At 38.2% G+C, this 20,813-nt stretch overlaps 2 protein-coding genes across 3 annotated transcripts; one reads left to right on the forward strand and one right to left on the reverse strand.

The window, feature by feature from the left end:
* Window positions 1-627: 627 nt before the first annotated feature.
* creb1a (cAMP responsive element binding protein 1a) lies at window positions 628-11,146 on the reverse strand. Of its 2 annotated transcripts, none has more exons than XM_026931688.3 (8): window positions 10,939-11,146; window positions 7,282-7,422; window positions 5,715-5,864; window positions 5,513-5,613; window positions 5,267-5,406; window positions 3,627-3,809; window positions 2,165-2,303; window positions 628-1,997 (listed from the first exon to the last, which is right to left on the reverse strand). In XM_026931688.3, the coding sequence occupies exons 2-8, from the start codon at window positions 7,369-7,371 to the stop codon at window positions 1,853-1,855; spliced, it is 948 nt and encodes a 315-aa protein (XP_026787489.1). In that variant the 5' UTR covers window positions 7,372-7,422; window positions 10,939-11,146; the 3' UTR covers window positions 628-1,852. The 2 variants fall into 2 exon arrangements, with proteins under 2 accessions (XP_026787489.1, XP_026787490.1); XM_026931689.3 differs by having other exon boundaries at window positions 5,715-5,861; window positions 10,939-11,144.
* A 1,473-nt stretch (window positions 11,147-12,619) lies between these two features.
* chmp2bb (charged multivesicular body protein 2Bb) lies at window positions 12,620-19,009 on the forward strand. The gene is made up of 6 exons (XM_026932376.3): window positions 12,620-12,778; window positions 13,228-13,319; window positions 15,885-16,079; window positions 16,262-16,364; window positions 16,505-16,611; window positions 18,282-19,009. The coding sequence occupies exons 1-6, from the start codon at window positions 12,745-12,747 to the stop codon at window positions 18,393-18,395; spliced, it is 645 nt and encodes a 214-aa protein (XP_026788177.1). The 5' UTR covers window positions 12,620-12,744; the 3' UTR covers window positions 18,396-19,009.
* The last annotated feature ends 1,804 nt before the right edge of the window (window positions 19,010-20,813 follow it).

Genomic DNA, 20,813 nt, shown 5'->3' on the forward strand with positions numbered 1-20,813 from the left:
GATGCTTTTGGAAAGCTTTCAGCCGAAGGGGGACAACGACAACGTCATAACATCGAGTCAAATAAATCACTGAATTTATTTAGGGCAGTGTTTCCTAATCCTGGATCTGAACTACTATATTTCAGTGTTTTTCCTTTTCTAGAACATTTTATAAAAGATCAGTATGATGCCCAAGTAGATTGCTCTACACGCAAGAAGGAGATCATTGTTAAAACTATTGGTTCCTTCTATTATAATTCAGTAAATACAACTCATATGTCAATTAATTAAATAAGGAAGGATCTGTAACAGGGTGGTGTGACCTGAAGCGGAGTTACTGTTATCACCCTGAAGTTGAACATTTTCCTATAACAGCACATCCAGAAGTGTATTATTCATGTGTCTTGGTTTGCATATTAAACTGAGCTCAAGTAAACACACACACGCACACACACACACACGCAAAAATGACACCGCCAACTGTGTCCAGGTAAGAAGAGGGTGAAAAAGGATGTTTCGAAAGCATGCATGACCTACATGCCAAATCACAGGAATTAGCAAGAACACAAAATTTGACAGGCATAACTGACGCTTTTGATTAGCATCAGCTGCCAAATGGGTAATCACTGAAGAAAATCGGCTCCAGGAGGCATTTCCGCACTGTATTCCATGTGTGTAAGCAACACATGATTAAAATTACAACGTATACAGAAAATAAAATGGCAAAAAGGCAGATTTAAAAACAGGATGCATATAATATTGTTTCAGATGGCAGATGGCTACATTTGAAAACAAAAGCATAACATGGGTTTTCAACTCAGCAGCGAGCGCGAGATAGAGGTACAAGCAGTCATTTTATATATATATATATATATATATATATATATATATATATATATATAATATAAAATTTTCTGTTGTAAAATGAGCCAAAAAAAAAAAAATTCCAGCACAAAGTGTTTCAGGATTGGGTCCCGTTATATGAAATGGATAAAGAATAAATCAATAATAGAATCAACTCAATAATGAAAACAGATATGAATACGTAAATGTGTTAATGTTCTATAAAAATGTTTTTTACAAGTGTAGCTCTTATGCTGAAAAGCGTTTAACTGTATTTTGAACATTGCAGAAATAATCACTTTTATCCTGATTTAGATCGAAAGTCCTATTTCCTTTAACACAAACAATGCAACGAAGCTGGAGCTGAAAGAAAGAGGCAAAGGCGCAGGTTAAATGGCAAAACAACCCATAATAGAAGCATATACATACATATTCGATAGATTTTTCATATCAAAATAGGGTTCATGTGTTAGTAACAGAAGCACATAGAAATTCAAACAAATCCGAGTTCATTTGTTAATTCACTGAAGTCCCACTTGGTGATATCGGACGAACGCCGTCTCCCAAAAAGTCAGCGTGATTGAAAGGAGGCGTGGCCATCCAACACCGGTGCATCGTGGGATTTCTCCGAATGAAATCGCAATCACGGTGAAGGACTTGAGATGAAATCAGCCCTGTTTTTGCATCTGCGATACCTCGTAACACATCTGTCGGGCCGCTTTGGAGTTTTACGTCTCACGAGACACTCTTTTAAAAGGTTGGATTTTTTTTTTATACAGAAGACAATAAAGGCATTAGATTTTAGGAGTTCGGGTTTTCTCATTTCTTATAGGCCAATATCTTTAAAAAAAAAAAAAAAAAAAAAACACACAAAAACAAAACAAAACAAAAAAAAAGAGACAGATAGAAAAAGAAAAGACTGCTGCCCAGGTGCCTATGTAACGGGGAAGAGTCACTGCCTCAGTAGGACCTGGGGAAAAGCGCAATATGTGTGTGTGTGTGTGTGTGTGTGTGCATGCGTGTGCGAGTGTTATTCCGATTTGTGACAGTACAAGTCCTTAAGTGCTTTCAGCTCCTCGATGAGGGTTTTGTTCTGGTTTTCCAGCACAGCCACACGATTCTCCAGACACTTCACATATTCCTTCTTCTTGCGACGACACTCTCGCGCTGCCTCCCTGTGGCCAAAACTCAGCATTACACTCAGAGAACAAGAACACGTTAAATCTGCCTCGGTTTAACATTTACGTTACATTTTTGTCTATCCTGCCGCTACTCAGACACTTTTCCTTCTTTCCCACCACAAGCTGTCAAGCCGCAGACCCCGAGTGTGTACGAGTTGTACCTGTTCTTCATGAGGCGGACCTCTCTCTTGCGCGTGGCCTCCTCGGCACCTCCCTGACCCGGCGCCATCACCACTCCGGGAGCGATGGTGCCTGACGATGCCGTGCGGATCTGATACGCCTGCACATCGCCAGATGCAGCTGAGCAGCATGACAGAGAGAGATAACATGTTAGCCACAGAGCAGGGCACACAAAAACGACAACTTTCTTGTGTAATGCACGCTGCTCTAAGGACGCACATGAAGCTACAAGTAAAATGTTACGACGTCGATCAAATATCTATCACGAATTACAGCTGTATATGGCCAAATATTACACTGAAATTATATACTTCTTTACATTGCGATTGTGGTGTGCAATATATTAAATCACACTGGTGAACCTTATAGTTATAGACCTGCATAATTCACCCAAAACTATTTCTTATTATACCAATACTAGGATTTATCAGGATTTATCTACTCGGAATGTGAGATAGGTCTGAACAGACTAACAATGTGTACTGGCTTCTGCAATATCAATATTTCAAAGATCAATATTGCAGTAATGATTTTAAAAATGGTATATTGTGCAACCCCAGGAGGAAAAAGCGCAAAATAAATATTTTCATTCCAAGTCACTGAGACTAAAAACCAACTGCCATTTCAGAAAACAGTTCTGCCCATTTAGTCATGCAGCTTGAAGAGGAAAATAGTGTCTAAAATGCAAGAGCGATTCACAATGTACAAGTTATGTTTGGATCATGTTATTGAGCCAGAAAATTTTGCCTCATGAAAGGAAATATCCTGAGAGATTTACTGCATTGCTAGTATGCTGTTTTAAAGTGTTACAAGTTAAACACTTTTTTTTTGTATTTTTTTGTACTCAGTTCAGTGGCTTCCTGTCTGATCCCGTGTAAACTCAGAACAGCAACATAAAAATAACGTCATTTGACAATACTGACTACAACATTTTAACGTGCAGGCTTGAAAACTGTTTTAGATCTAAACTGTTAGCAGAAGTGAGTTCCTACTTACGTTCCCTCACCAGCCTCTCTCTAATTTCTTGCATGAAGTCAATGATACAAAAAAAACCTGCAGATTATCATGTTAAAGAGAAACCGGAAAGTAGAAAGTCTTGAAGACTTTTCTGTAGTGGAAAACATACTGACTCTTACAAAGCGCTCACACTGGAGACTCCTTTCATAAATAAGCACTGTGACACAGGAATTGCAATAATTACACACTTTTATCTGGAGCATCCACCATACAATTCCCTGTGTAGGTTACTACAGAAACGATAATGTATTAGAACGAGTGCAGAAAATGAATTTTGAGAATTCAAGAGTGCTGTGGTCATCAGGTTTGGACTGTGTGTAGACTCGTTTACGAAGCCTCTGTATTGCCTCGACGGACAATTAATTTATCCCACTGTATAACCCAACATACTCTGTCTATACAGACAGAGTGCTTAAGAGTGCTCACCCTGCACCACCACCTGGTTACTGGGCACCAGGATCTGCTGGCCGTCGCTGGTCTGAGCGTACTGCAGGATGGTGGCGCCTGACTGGGCCCCTGCTGTGTTAGTCATCGTCAGAGTCTGCAGGCCCTGAACGCCGTCTGTGCCGTTATTGGCCAGCTGGATGGCTCCGCCTTGCGTGATGGCAACTGAGAGAGGAAATGAAGCAGAAAGCCTTTTACAAACTACAGTCTTTCCCAACAAATATTAATCACTGAACTAATATGAGCAAGATTTTAATTGGTTTTCGTACAGTACTTAGTAACATTATATATATATATTTTTTAATGAATCAGTGCCGATAATTTTTTACACAACATATAAAAGATAACGCCTAGAAAGTTTCCTGACATCAGAACATAACAGACAAGGCAGAGGCAAGGAACAACAGAACACCAAGTCATTTCTTTCCAATTACACACATGCATCAGCAGCCATTACTTTGCTGAAGATGTTTTAATTACGCAAAAGCATTACCAATTCTAAATCTGCATCTCAACATACACTTTATGGCCAAAAAAATGTGGATCCATTTGTGCTTGTTGAACATCCCACTCCAGATTTAGTCCCCTCTTTGCTACTATAATAAGCTCCACTCTTCTGGGAAGGCTTTCCACTAGATTTTGGAGTGTGGCTGTGGGGATTTGAGTATTAGTGAGGTTGAGCATTGATGTCAGGTGAGGAGACCTGAAGTGCAGTCAGCATCCCAAAGGTGTTCAGTGGGGTTGAGGTCAGGGCTCTGTGCAGGACACTCGAGTTCTTCCACTCCAGCTTTTTGCGAACCATGTCTTCATGGAGCTCGCTTTGTGCACAGGGGCAATGTCATGCTGGAACAGGTTTGGGTCTCTTAGTTCCAGTGAAGGGAAGACATCCTATTCAATTGTTTAGGCAAAATCCACATATGGGTGTGATGGTCAAGTGTCCACAAACTTTTAGCCATATAGTGTATCAATGGGCTAAAATTATACAATTTCTATTATAGTTAGGTTTCAGTATATGCTCTTATAAATAATCTTTCTGCATACATACATGACATTAATTTTTTTTTATTATTTTAGCAACATAGGCTTAACCTGAAGTATAATTTAGGATTGTTGCCATTGTTTCATAGTATGTAGATCATTAATTTAGAACTGTGAAGAGATCTACACCAATATAAATCTATACCATATAAATTATGATATTCAGTGTGTACAATATTGTTAAGTTAGACACTTCAACAAACCTGCATTTGTGTGGAGGCTGCCTAATAAACGGCAGCACAGAAAATGTTCTTCTGGTAGAGTTTATTAAAGGTTAAAAAAAAACAACAAAAAAAACATGGCAGGTAAAACTGTCTCTCTAATAAAAGAGTAATGTTTTTACAATGGAGTAAATCTTTTCTAAAATCCACCTAATGGCAACATGTCGAATTCAAGATGACTAATAATTCAGCTGCATAAAAATACAGGTGACCTACTGAACTGCTTTGTCTAAAAGTGTGTGATTGAGAGTGTGTGTGTGTGTGTGTTGTGTGAGAGAGAGTATGAGAGTGTGTGTGAGAGAGAGAGAGAGAGAGAGAGAGAGAGAGAGAGAGAGAGAGAGAGAAGGTCATCATCTCACTCACTGTATTGTCCACTGCTGGTTTGGTAAATGGGGGTGGGCACTGTGACTGTAGTTATGGCTGGGGCCGATTCCTCCTCGTTTTTCTCCTCCTCTATCCGAGGCACGGCTGGAGTGTCTGATGAGAGATCGTTCAAGATTTTTCTGTAGAGGAAAGCAAAGAATCGGGTTTAAATCAAGCTAATATATGACGGACTAATACAAAGACCCGAGAGCTTCGAGACAATATGGATTGGAGAAAAGTACGAACCTGTATGAGGGCCGCCTGGAGAGGATCTCTCTCCTTTTCTGAGTGTCTGTCACACTGTCCACTGACTCCTGCGAGTCCTCACTCTCAGCAATGGTGGAGATCTGAGACCAAGCATCAAAAAAATAAACATGGTGGATCATCAGTGTTGAGTCAGTCAGTGAGAGAAAATCAGTCCGACAAGCCAGGAAGTTCTCTCGCTCACCTGTACGGCTTGGACCTGGGGAGACTGGATGACAGACGGCTGCGCTGCCTGGATCACACCATGAACCTGCACCGTCTGACCGTTAGGCAGCTGCACCAGTGTGACGGTGGGCCCGGTGGCTGAGGCCTGGCCGGCTGCCATGGAAACCTGCTTCACACACACACACAGAGTGTTATTTAGAAACAGTGTAATGTACTGTAATGAGAAATTATAAAATATATTTATTATCTTTATGCTGTAGGTACTGGTCACACAAAACACCATTCAAGGTTCAAGGTTCTTTATTTGTCACATACATTACATACATGTGATGTATTAATGTAGTGAAATGTTTTTCCTTAGTGCCTCGTCCCACAGTGCAACAGTGATACATAATAAAAGCAGAATATAACAAAAGCTGACTATAATGATTAGAATATAAAATATAAATATAAAATAAAATGGAATCTGGTAGACACATATAGACGTTATATGTAAAAATATGTTTACCTTTGTGCATATGTCAAACATACTACTACTACTAACATTTCCTAATCAACTAACTGATCATGTCAAAGCATTCCCCGGTCAGTAAGGTCGGGGCTTAGGTTAAATTTCATAAGTCACTCGCAAATGGTTTAAACAAAGCTAACTAACTACTTACAACGGTAGCAGAGTGCCACATTTTCATAGCTCGTCACTGAGTTCTCGATTCTGATTGGTCAGGAGGTGATAATTAATTTTCTATAACAGTACTTCTGGCTGTAATTCAGTTCACAGGTTTATATTCATGTGCAAATACATTATCGTTTCTATAGTAACAACATACACAGGGACCTATATAGTGTCAAACGGTCCACAATAATATAAGAAAAGAAAAAAAAAACATGCTATTGGTAAATAAAGAAAAATGTATAATCGTTGATACGGAGAAGTTTTCTGTAAGGAGATGTTAAATAAACATTTATGGGAGGAGTCTCCAGTGTCAGCACTTTGTAACCACTCGTATGTTTTCCATCATGGATAAGTCCTCAGGTTTTTGCACGTTATGGTTTCTTGGTAACATGACAAGCTGCGTGTTTGCTTTATTCACTTCGAGACAGAAAAAAACAGAGGCTGGTGATGGAACAACTGTTTACAGCTGCTATAACGGAAGTGATCACAGGAACTTTTTTTCGTAAAATTTTACATTGTTAAATGTGTCTATAAATAGATAAGAAGGTAACTGATAGGAAATTGCTGTGGTCTAAGAGAAATAAAACACTTTGGGGTAGATTACTAACACACCATTATTATTTAAAATCAGTGTTGAATGGGAAGCACTACACAGATTCAGTGATGATGTCACACAGTGAAGTTTGTAATCAGCTGATCAAACTGAACTAAAGTGGCACTGTTGTTGACCCAGGAGTAGTATAGCGCCTTGGTCTGTTTAAGCGATATATTGAGCCAATTTCATCATGTGTAAGAATACTGTTAGGAACCATTTCACACATCACACACAAAATAACTCCTAAAGAAGTTACACAAACACACTTTCTAACTGTACTATTCCAACAGCGCAATGCGGATAAAGCATTCAGCTCACCTGCGCCAGGGTGGCAATCTGCTGCGTGTCTGTCTCAGAGACAGCTGTCTCGCTGCCCTGCTGCACATCTGCTCCTGCGTCCATGGTCATTTAGAAAAGTCGCAGTGAGAAAACGAGGTGGACTCGGTTAGCACGGCCTGCCTGAGGGGACGAGGAAAAAGAAAACAATTACGCTGAAGCCACTTCACGTGTACACGACGTGTGTAAGTATTTCACAAAGCAGCTCTTAACACCAACGCAGAAAACAAAGACAATAAATATTCCTACTGGAATGTTTTGGTTTTAATGAATTGGTCAAAAAAAAAAAAAAAAAAAAAAAAAAACACCACTACATTGATATCTACGTTTACTTTGAATCAAGTGTATTCATTCAACTAAGACGCGTTTGGTTTCTCAGAGTTCCTTCTTTTTTTTTTTTTTTTTTTTTTTTTTTTTTTTACTGGAGTAACAGAAGCTTTTCAGATCATGTCTACTCTTTTGACATGACGTCAGAAACATTGCAGAATACTAGCTGATGTCAGTCTGTACATGGAATTACTTGAATTTTTTTAAGCGTAAACTTTTAAACATGGATTATTCTACTATTTTATAAAACTGATTATGCACTAAGCATTACTAAGTCAAATAAAACAAGTGTGTGCTGATTTCTGCATGTAGCTTTCATGATGCTAACTCGTATAACTATGCATCCAAGGATTTTTTTTTAATCACCAGAAAACGCATCGACATGCAACGCTAATTTGTTGTAGGCGGTCAAACTGCAGTTTACATCTAAGGCTTTAACCATCTGAAGAATTATTTAGAAATGATGTCTACATATATTTATAGGTTGACGTTTTCTGTGAGTAAATGTTTATTCAACATTTACAGAAGGAGTCTCCAGTGTCGGTGCTTTGAAACAGTCAGAAGTAAAGCTGTTCTGACATGGGAAAGTCTTCAGGACAATTTTTGTGTCTTATTAACAGAAAAAAAGACAAGCTGGTGAGTGAACAAGTGTTTATAGCTGCTAGGAAATAACTGGCTTTGTGGAAGTTCCACAACATTAAATTAAACTATAAACGGACAAAAAGTACCATGTGTCATTCTTTACTAAATAAAAAAAATGAATCATTAGAAAATCACTGTGATGTAGGAGAAATAAAACACTTTGGGACATGCTGTTATTGGAAAATAATCAACTTCAAGGTGGTAAGAGTAACTTGATTTATTCATTAATTATCCTACAGCGCTGCTATAAAGCTAACCTTCCTCCTTTCAGGATCAATCATCACGACAACAATCAACAGATAAAGGTAGCTTTTTTAATGTAAACTTTATTTTTAATAATAATAATTCCATCTGTTTTGCTGCACAGCACTTCTGATAAAGATTCAGGAACAATATCTAAAAAATATAAAAGATAAAAAATAAAAAAGTGTCTGTGTAGCTGAGAGAGAAAAATCTAGAAATCATGGTTTACTGTGAGATGACTAATAGTGTATGTTATTCAGTAACCAAGTTCCTTTAACCATTTGTCCTGTAAATGTAGCGTACAGGTTTATACGTCAAAGTGGCTCGGGTTCAGAGTAATAAAACGACAGATGGTAATAAACCGCTTGGGAATAACTCTGTGAGAAACCAGTCACGCAAAAATCTTTATTTGTGCTGTTCAGGTGTGAATTCTGCTGTGGCTCGAATGGCTTCTTTAGCAATAAACTTTCAAAAAAATCAGTTTTGCCAAATCTACTGAAGTCATCATTTTGTTTATGAAACCGGATCCGTGCCACATTTGGGCCAGATATTAAAAATATCATTTGCACCTACACCTCAGAGCCAGATGTAATGTGATATTCATTGTTTGTTTTTTTTTTTTGTTTTTTTCAGGTCTCTCCTATCATACGACAGCTACCAATCTGGGAGGGCGTAGGGTATCACGTGCTTCCTCCGATTCACATGAAGCTGCCAACCACATCGTTTCAAATGATCACGATCTCCAGATGATAGGGTGAACGCTTTTCTGTTGCACTGGTTAATTGCTAGTCTGGGCCGGTTCTAAATCTGCTTTGGTGCAGATCTGGTAAAAACTGATCGGTTCCATTATTGCACCGATGTGACACAGGATCAGCTCTGAGATGCAGATCTTATGAAGATGTGACGCTTCGGCCCAGATCCAGTGCAGCGTATATATTCATTGTGTGGGGTATTAAGATGCTTGGTGATGATCTGCGTGGCTTTCAGAGGGACTTTAGGTTGAAATCAATGACATATCTAACAAATGTGATCATTTATAACAATTATAATGGTACAATGTGACTCCACTGGGATTTATTATAATTATAGTTAATATGGGTTTAAATGTAGCACTTTATACTCAATTCATGTAAGTTTATTCTTTTTGGAAATGTGTTTTTGTGAGTTTTGGTACTGAACCATACAATCAGTCCAGCCATCAGGAATTCTTGTACCTTTTTGGCGCCTTTTTACTTCCGCATACACAAGCCGCGATGGGCTTAGGACACACTAGAGTGAATCGATTCTTTTGAACTACTCGTTTAAGTGAATCGGTACGCGACTTTTGATTCATTTGATTCGTAGCTTCATTCACAAACACCGTGCAATAGATAGATAGATAGATAGATAGATAGATAGATAGATAAATAGATAGATAGATAGACAGACCCAATATATAAGATTGTTGTTTTGTCTCTGTAACAGATCTACTTTGTAGTTGGGCTGGTTTTTAATATTAATATACTTTACATGAACAGTTACAATGAATGTGTTAGTTGTTTAGTTACTAAGTGTATATTTCCGTGTTTTATTTAATACAAGCAATTAACCAAAACGCCATAGATATGAAAAATAATTCATTAAAAAGCACAACTTACTTTAGTTACGTACAAATAAATGATTTTCGATTCGTGTTCGAGAGTCGATTCACCTGATTCACCGATTCACCTGAGTCGCTCATGAGAGACATTTAGTAGAGGTTGTTTTTTCACAACAAATCAAAAATGACCTTCACTAGAACACAAATGTGCAAAAACAAATCATCACTAGTTTGCGTGGTGGATGAGGAAATGCGGTATATTAATCATAATGATCTGTTTAACAGTGAAAGCGTTGTTTTTGTCCTAAATGGGCAATACTTTAGGGTGCAATTCCGACATCAGTCTGTAAAATACAGCTGATGTTACATCTGGAGAGTCCAAGCACTGATGCTCTGAGGGATGAGATGCTCTGTAATGTAGTTAGCAAGCTAATGCTACATCATTATATATATAAATATATACACACACACACCCACACCACACCACACACACTGTACAGTCACCCTGGTTAGCTATTTCAGCTAGCCAGCTAATGCTGCAGGCTCGCGCGCTCTGGAAAACATTTTCCTGGTGGCTAGCTAGCTGCTGGTTTCATCTTCGCTTTATAGCTCTGCTCAGCTTATCTGTTAGAAGTGTGTGCGTTTTGAACACAGCTACATTTCTAGGACCCCATTTGCCTTCCCTGTGCTCCCCCGGCTCGGTGTGACTCATTGACTGAAAGCGGCTCGGTGTAGCTTGTGCTGTGAAACAACAACATGCCCGCCGCCGCCATGATCGCTTTGTGTTAGGAAACGCCATGGCTGAAAACTAGACGCGCGTTTATTTGCGTTGCGTATCTCCTCCTTACCCGGTCACGGACTCGCTTACTCGCTCTCTCTGTTCTCGCGTCACTCCCGGGCCTCCGGAGCTCCACTTTTTATTCAGTCCGACACGTAAGAGCCCGCGTCAGGGTACACCTCCGCCGCGTCACCGCAGACAACAACAACGCGAGCAAGGACGAAACTGCGGCACGACTCGCTATCGGGGAGCGCCGGAAAGCGTCGAGCGCGCGCGAAGACTCACGAAGTCACCACGAAGCTCGGCCGGACTTTCACGAAGGGAGCGTTCGTGCTTATACTGCGCATGCGCGGAAACTCGCCCAACGTGATTGGATAATGCCAAAGAACTGCTGTAGTATTTCCTAAATAGTGCATTTCTTACAGTCTGTTCTCTGCAAATATAGGTAGCTAGCTAGAAATAAAAATAAAATAAAGTAAAGAAGCACAGTGCAAAAAAACAATAATCTAGTCAAAATCAAAGGAAAGAGTTTCTAAAAGCTTCTCTATACAAAAATATGCATTAAAAAAATGTTAACAAATGCACTTGGATGTTGTGCAAATGTGCAAGAAAGTGTAAAGATTCCAGTTAAAAAGTGCCATGATACAAAGTGCAGGGCAGAAATCTGCTATTAGAAAGTCTTATATTCGGTTTTCATTTATACAAGTAAAGTTTTAGACGCTGATTGGGTAAATTTTAATAGATAATGAGTGTACTATATGGATGTAAAATCAGAGATTTGTCATGGTTAGTTTAGGTTAGAGATAAGATAAGATAATCCTTTATTCGTCCCCCTATATATATATATATATATATATATATATATATATATATATATATATATATATATATATATATATATATATATATATATATATATGTATATATATATATAAGTATAAAAAATATAAAAGAGACACACCAAGAATGCACAAAAACACAAACACACAACAGTATTAAAGTGACACTGCATTATAGCACTACAATTGTAATACAAGTTACACACCAAACTATAAACATTTCCAATGGAAAACTGGGAAAGGGTGTTTTTTTGGGGTTTTTTTCCATATTGAAGGTCAGTGCTTTAGTCAGGATTTTATTTTTAAAAAACAGATCTCACGAAAAGAAAATAATTATATTGACTTATTAAATCAAAAAAAAAAAATGTAAATGACTGTTGGCCATTATATTGGTCACTGAGTCAAAGGGTTATCAAAAGAATTAGTGCTGAACTCAGAGGAGTCAGGATTATGGAGATTTATGATTTAAATATGTTTATAAAGAAAATCTGCGAGATTCTTTCACCTTCTAACTGAATTATTATTAATATGAAGTTGTTTTGAGCAGCATTGGAACAACAACAACAATAATAATAATAATGAAAATCACATCCCCTTGGTTACGTCGTTTTGACGCTAACTACTGCAGTGCATTGTGGGTAGCATAACTCCCTAAAACAATGGTGTTATAAAGTATATAACTATATATGTAAAATCTAAAACTATTTTTTAACTAAATAAAAATAGTGTTATATACAATGACTCAATTAATAAATTAAATAATAAAAAATATATATCTCAATGAGGAATACAATAGCGTCTTTCTTTTCGTTTCCACTTCTTGTTTCAGAGAACGATTTTGATTGGTCGATTCAAAAACATGACACAAATATGCACCAATCCGAGACTTCGGTTGGTCTATTTGTCCCGCCTATTAGGGAAAGAACCAGGAACTAGGTCGGTATGTCATTTTATCAGACGGCACAGAAGTAGCAGAAAGTCTGACAGAAGGATTTGTTTAATAGTATTTTTTTGTTTGGTCGATATTGTAGGTTATTATGGCGTCGCTGTTCAAGAAGAAGACGGTGGAAGGTGAGTTTACAGCGGAATTGAGACAGTTTTATGAAATAAAAACAAGCCCAGCTGGAACTAGCTGTAGGGAGCTAACAGCAGTGTTGATGACTGTTGATTTGGGTGTAACTTTAATTCCTCGGTTTAGTATTATTAGTATTGTTTGCTAATTTCATATGTGTGATTCATGACACATTGGCTGTAATCGATTACTATTTCTCTTGGCAGCCTGTATTTTGTGAATACAAATGCTGCCAGTGTCAAGTTTGTCATTTCTGGTGGATATTTAAAGAATTCCTGCTCTAATAGGAACATCACTGTGTAAAGAAAAGTCCATTTCTGACAGAACCAAGAGGAAATCAAGAGGACAGGACTAGGAACTGATTGAACTGATTGAGTGTCTGAATTCCTCACCAACAACAACGTAATGGACATGTTGACTCAGAGCTATTTCTGGTCTTGTGTTACAGATGTCATAAAGGAGCAGAATAAGGAGCTGAGAGGAACCCAGAGGCAGATCACGCGAGACCGGGCCGCACTGGAGAAACAGGAAAAACAACTGGTGAGAGACACCTCCCTCCAGTTTCAGCGTATCAGTAAGGCTGCTGGATAAAGTGTTTGTGATTTCTGGTATCACAGAAAGTTTCAGTATGGAAATGAATCCACTAAATGACTCCCAGGGGTCCATGGAGCATGTCCAGGGAGTCTGTGAATTTTTAATTCAGTTACAGTGGCGCAAATCACATGACGTCTTTATCAAAGCTTTATATTTATTACTGAGTATATCTAGTTATGATCTCTTCAACTGAATGGGTTTAATTGCTCAAAAACAATAAAAACTTGGACCTAACGTGTTCCGTCAGTCTGACGTTCAAGAGTAGGAAGTTCTATGACTCTAATAAATAGAAACATATTATTGTACACATTAGATTAGATTAGATACAACTTTATTGTAATTGTGCAGAGTATGAGTACAGAGCCAACGAAATGCAGTTTAGCATCTAACCAGAAGTGCAAATAGCAATATGTCATACACATATTTATTTATTTATATATATATATATATATATATATGTGTATATATATATATATATATATATATGTATGTATATATATATATATATATATATATATATATATATATATATATATACACGTGTGTGTATATACATGTGCAAGGTGTGAGGTAGAGAAAGTAGAGACCAGCTCAGTGCAAATGACAAGGTGTACAAATATACAAGGTGACAAGATACAGATGGTATTTAAGAGTGCACACAGCATTAATATTGTACAGTACAGTGTTTTTTTTTGTTTTTGTTTTTTTTTTGTTTTTTTAAATAACATTGGTCAGAATAGGGGTGTACAGTTCAGCGCCTGAGTTCAGAATTCTGACAGCTGATGGGAAGAAACTGTTCTTGAGTCTGAGATGGCGAAGACTCCTGTAGCATTTCCCAGATAGTAGAGGAGTAAACAGACTATGGTTGGGGGAGAGATGTCTTTGATTATACTTCTCAGCCTCCGTAAGCAGAGTTTTTGATGATTTGTCTTTGATTGAAGGTAGCTGGACACCAGTGATGTATTGTGCAGTTTTCACCACCCGCTGGAGGGCCTTCTGATCTGAGACCGTGGAATTGCCGTACCACACTGTGATGCAGTTTGTTAAGACACTGTCAGTGGTGAAGCGGTAAAAGTTCAGTAGTGTCTGGGGGGATAAGTGAGCTTTCCTTAGTTTCCTAAGGAAGTAAAGGCGCTGTTGTGCCTTTTTGATCAGTGTGGTCACATGTATATAATGAAATAAATCTGTGCTGATGGGAGGTCAGTGGAATTTATTTTACAGTCCTGGCTACAAAAGAGAGGTTTGCAAATCACTAATGGTGCATTCGCATTGAAGTGCAAAGATTATTTTTTTAAAACTCATTTTCATTTCATTTTCTGTGGAGACAAGTGAAATTTTAAAAAAATATTATGTAACTTGATGTAACAAGACGTGAATACCCCTAGGTGGCGGCCAATCAGATTGCTGAATGTGGCATATCAATCTGCTCCAGAGTTCTGAGAGCCTGAAGCTTGCCCAAAGTCAGGAAGGGAATGTTAGTATCTTATCAGGCAGTACTCACACATCTGATATTGCTAAAGTTTCAAAAAAATATATCAAAAAAGCCCCTCGCTGTACAGTGTTGTATGATGTGGATGTGTTACACAACCTTAAATAAGTAGAATATAGGCATTATAACATTAAATAAGCATTTTATTCATTTTATTAATAGCTTGTGCAATTTTTGTCCTTGACATTACAATTACAAGCTTGTTCTTCTTATAGAAGGTGTTGATTAATTTTCTATAACAGCAGCTCTTACAGTAGTTCCGGCTGCAAGACAAACAAATCCCAGGTTTACATTAATGCACTCATTCTAATATGTTAGAGCTCATTCACAGGGGTTTTATAGAGGACAGTCCACATAAACAGATCTAAAAACGTGTCTAACTGTTGATATGGTGAAGTTTTCTGTGAGTAGATGTTTATTTCACATTTTTGAAAGGAGTCTACAGTGTCAGCACTTTGTAACAAGATTTCTGACTTGGGAAAGTCTTCATGGAGTACTTTGCGCTTTACGGCTTTTTGTTAACATGACAAGCTGCACTTTTTTGGTCTTGTTAACTTCAAAGGGAGAAAAGTGTGATAACAGGAAGTAATTTGATTCATGGATGTTCTACAAAATGAAATGTAATTATAAATGAATAGAAAGTACAATGTTTTGACCTTTAATTAAAAAAAATTGTTGGCAGATTGCTGTGGTATAAGAGTGACTATTCAGTCAAAAAAATGTTTTTATAAGAGCACACCCCATGTGTTTTTTGTTTTTTTTTTCATATCATTTTAAACTTAAATGTAGTCGAGGGGCTCCGCTACACCTTAAATTGCCACTGCAAATGAATAATAATAATAATAATAATAATAATAATATGCACAACTTTTTTATTTCTGGAAAAAGGGCACTTTTTTATCAGTTTATAGTTACATTTATTAATTTAAACCTGTGATTTGCCTTGCAGCCACCACTACCAACTGTACTATATACATCCTGTATACATTCTGTAACTGTTGCATCTCTTCTTGCTGAAACAGGAGATGGAGATCAAGAAGATGGCCAAATCGGGGAATAAGGAGGCGTGTAAGGTCCTGGCCAAACAGCTGGTGCAGCTGAGAAAACAGAAGACCAGGACGTACGCCGTCAGCTCTAAAGTCACGTCCATGTCCACTCAGAGCAAGCTCATGCACTCGCAGATGAAGATGGCAGGAGCCATGGGCACCACCGCTAAGGTACGGGGCAGCATATAAAGATATACTACAAGTTCACAAAAGTATTTGTTAAGTGTTCATCATTGATCATTTTAATGGTCTACACCAATCATCTTGTGGATGTTTCGGTATAACAGCACATTAATATTGAATTGTAAATCCGTATGTTCATTTCATGGGCTCGTGGTGTATCTTTTTTCCAGACGATGCAGGCAGTCAATAAGAAGATGGATCCTCAGAAGACTATGCAGACTATGCAGAACTTCCAGAAAGAAACAGCGAAGATGGAGATGACCGAAGAGATGAGTAAGTATTCCCCTTCAATTTTTAATGTTTAAAACCTCTTCACTGATCAGAGGACTCATCTAAATGGTATTGATCAGGCGGAGTCCAACGTTAGCCGTAGAACGTAACGATCCCGGTATGCTTTTTTTTCCCCTTCTCAGTTAACGACACGCTGGACGATCTCTTTGAGGACTCAGGAGACGAGGAAGAATCTCAGGACATTGTGAACCAGGTGCTGGATGAGATCGGCATCGAGATCTCAGGAAAGGTGAGAGCGATGCGCTTCACGCACGGCTGAGATTAAAAACTGAAATTCAGTATATAAGGCTTCAGTATATAAGCACAGGATTCTTTATTAAAGGAGCAGTCTTTCATATTTTAGGGCCCTTTAATTTTGCATACTATGCATACTACTCATATTAAAGCCCACCCAAAACCAGTGTGTAAACAGCATTTTTATATACACTCACCACCCAGTTTAATATGTACACCTGCTCAGTCATGCAAATATCAGCCAATCATGTGGCAGCAGTGCAGTCTATAAAATCATGCAGATACAGATTATCTATAATCAGTGGGATGCCTTGAACTTATTTCTATACAGTGACTACACTCACCTGCCACCTGAATAGGAACACTTGTACACCTGCTCATTCATGCAGTTATCCAATCAGCCAATCATATGGCAGCAGAGCAATGTATAAAATCATGTGCTGCAGATTAAGAGCTTCAGTTAAAGTTCATATCAAACATCAGAATGGGGAAAAATGCCAATCTGCAACTGTCTAGTTTCTGTAGTCCGCCTCATGGTTCAACGTGTTTTGCATTCTGAGTTGCTTTTCTGCTCACCATGGTTGTAAAGAGTGCTTATTTGAGGTACCATAGCCTTCCTCAAACCGATCTGGCCATCCTCCTCTGATCTCTCTCATCAGCAAGGTGTTTCCGCCTACAGAACTGCCTCTCTACTGTTGTGTGTGAAAATCCCAGGAGATCAGCAGTTTCTGAAATATTCAAATCAGCCCGTCTGGCACTAACAGCCATGCCAAGGCCACAAGTCACAAGTTCTGATGTTTGATGTGAACATTAACTGAAGCTCTTCACCTGCATCTGTATGGTTATATGCTTTGCACCACATGATTGGCTGATTGGATAACTGCACTAATGCGAAAGAGTTCCTAATAAAGTGGGTGATGAGTGTATATATTCAAGCACATGAGTTTGGTGCTCTGAAGTCAAAATATATACATCAGTATTCCCCATTTGGATAATTTTTTGCTTGTGTGGCTAAACTGACAGTTAGCATAATTTGCAGGTTATTGTATTTATTTCTTTCTTTGTCAGCTGTGTATGGAAAAAAACAAGATGGAGCGTCCGGTTAGAGGAAAATAATCAACGACTATAATAACAGCATATCCCGAAGTGCCACTTACACCACAGCAGTTTGCCAACAATTACTTTGTTTTAATTTATTAAAGAATGACCCAATATCTTTATCCATTTATAGTTACAAAGTATAATGTTGTGGAACTTCGGTGGAACAAGTTGCCCACTGATTATTTTCCAATAACAGCAAAAGTATTTCTATAAACATTACAAACTGCAACTTTAAACATAAACGACTATGTTAAAGTACTTTGAAGATATTTTATTGCTTTACATATTTATCTGTGCATTTATCATCAAGACATCGGAACAATCCCACAAGTCATTTCCGCTTGCCTATGTTTCTCATAGCACAAGACGCATTTACCATCTTGATAATTATCTGAAATATACATACATACATCACATAAACCAGTTTGCCACTTCCTTTTATCTCACTAATGTGAAAGTTATCATAGATATTCTGAGCTCTGCAGCATCCTGACGTTTTGTGTCTTCTGTTGCGTTTCTGCATTACGTTTTTAAGCCCTAACCGTCCTCTTGTTTCCTCGGCAGATGGCCCACGCTCCCTCTGCCAGCCGAACCAAACCCACCGCCTCCACCTCCAAAGCAGATGGGATATCAGACGAGGAGATAGAGAGACAGCTAAAAGCTCTTGGAGTGGACTAATGCTGACATGTACATCTCTGATTTGCCTGGCAACATGCACACACACACACACGCACACACACACACACACACACACACACACACACACACACACACACACACACACACACTACTGAACTCTCAGCCTTGACATTTGCAGTCACTCGGGGAAAAAGTGCCACAGCAGGAAAATTCCGTTCCGTTGTTGCGGTAGGACTCCTACCGACGAGCCACTGTTTAAATTGTGTTGAAAATTTTAAAAAAAGTGTAAATATTTAAAGAAAACTGTTCTGATATACAGTTTTTGAATGCATGCTTGCATATCATTGGTTTTATTCACTATTATAAAAATTCATTAAATAAATTGAATGTGTACTGGAATGCATGAGAGGTTGAGATCAAATCATTAAGCAAAAAAACAAAAACTTTTCCTCTTCCTTTCCCTGAACTCTCTAGAGAGATCTACCTCCAATAACAGACTAGAAACAGTGGCACTGTACTTTTGGGAGTTGATTCATCCTTTATACTTTCCTACTTTTCACATCTCTCCTTTGTAGTTTTATCCTTCTAAAAAAAAAAACCCATCTTCGATCCTGGCACATCAGTAGCACATCTTGTTAAAACGACTTCCAAAATCCCAGCTATAGTTGAGCGCTTTATTCTTCCTTCATGTCTCCCAGCTACCTGTCTGCCTGATTGTGTTTCTGGATTGATTTTGTGGGATTTCAGCTGAATAACAATGAATAAGTGCTAACGAAGCACGAAAATCAGCAGTTAGCATGACGAAGCTAGATCACTTTCATGCCTTGCTGTCATTCTTCTTTTTATTTATTTATTTTTTTGGCCAAACTTTTGCCATTTTCTAATTGTCCATCACCATGGCTTCGTTAAAAGAGAATGGATGAATAGACAAGGCAGGATTTTCAACCGTGTAATTTGTTCTCATAAGCTCTGGTGTTCATTTAGCATGTCTTATTGCAGGAGTGCTGAGGCGTAGGCTTGGTAGCCTTCAGGCCAACTTCGAGGTCAGCTTGGATGTGAAAGGCACTGGTACTCATTTTCTTACAGGAAGGAGTTGTATTCTTTACCCCATGAGCTTGTTATTTAGGGTCGCTAAATTTAATTTGAACATTTATCACTGAGGGTGAGTGCAGCCTCGAAGCAAGATGGTTTTTTTTTAATTAAAATCACAGTCCACAATGGGATTTAATTAACAACAGCTCTGTTTGAATCTAATTTTAAACCTACGCCAGGCACAATCCACTGTGTCTTAAGAATCACTCCAATAGGCTTTATAAATTTGTAAATAGTGCAAGTGTGGATGATTATTTTTTTCTGTTTCTTATTCATAGCCATATTTATCAGAGTTAGGGGATATTGATATTTGTTGAACAGTTATGGGAGATTTTTTTTTTGTTAACCATGAATAAAGCGCCTTTTTAACTATCCTGTCTTTTGTATGTCTTCTATTTTAAGTGTGAATGGAAGTGTAATGCACATGTAAACAGTACACTCTGCTGGATTTGGTTGTGACACCAGAGGGCAGTGTGTAAGCATGAGGTGCTGAAGCCTCCAGCTTAAACTGAGATTCAAAGCTGGGTATATAGCAGGGATTGAAATCCATAGACTTTTCAAGCTTGCACTAATGTTGCAGTGTCAGAATATGCGAGCTTCGGTGAACACTTAAAGGTGCAGTCTGGTATCTCTTCGAAAGATTTTGTTTAGTCATCGCTGGACAGCTTCAAGCACAACTCTTGCATATCTTTAATCAATGGAATGCCTTGAACTTATATCAGCATAGTGACTACGCTCATCTGCCACGTGAATAGGAACACTTGTACACTTGCTCATTTATGCAGTTATCCAATCAGCCAATCATGTGGCAGCAGAGCAATGCATAAAAATATGCTGCAGCAGCTCAGTTAAAGTTCACATCAAACATCAGAATGGGGAAAAATGTGATCAGAAAAGCATCTCAGAATGCACAAACCTCCTTTTTGTGCAAATCCTTAGTGGGTAAAAGTGCAGAAGACAGTCTACAGTTGGCACAGGCTCACCGAAAAACTGAATAGTTGAAGATTGGAAAAAATTGTCATAGTGTTTAAAGATTGTTTAATGGAAACCAGCACACAGAAATGTACATGGAATTACAGAGAGTTGATCGTACTGCCACCTTCAAGATCCTGAATCTTGTGGCCAGAAAAGTGTAGTAAAAATATCAATTGTTCCAACCATGGACTAGTGCTAAAGTGACAACATCAATCAAACAAGGGGGCAGGTTAAAGACAAAAATAGCATTCTCTCTGTAACAAGCCAGGTAAAATAATCCAGCTTTCTTTGCCATTGTTTCATGAGCTCTGAGATTAAAACTCACTCAAGGCGTTTGTACAGCCTACAGAAAACTGCTGATTTAAGATATTGTCATGTATGGATTCAGCA

Source organism: Pangasianodon hypophthalmus, chromosome 26 (genome assembly GCF_027358585.1).
Source record: "Pangasianodon hypophthalmus isolate fPanHyp1 chromosome 26, fPanHyp1.pri, whole genome shotgun sequence".
Lineage (NCBI taxonomy): Eukaryota > Metazoa > Chordata > Actinopteri > Siluriformes > Pangasiidae > Pangasianodon > Pangasianodon hypophthalmus.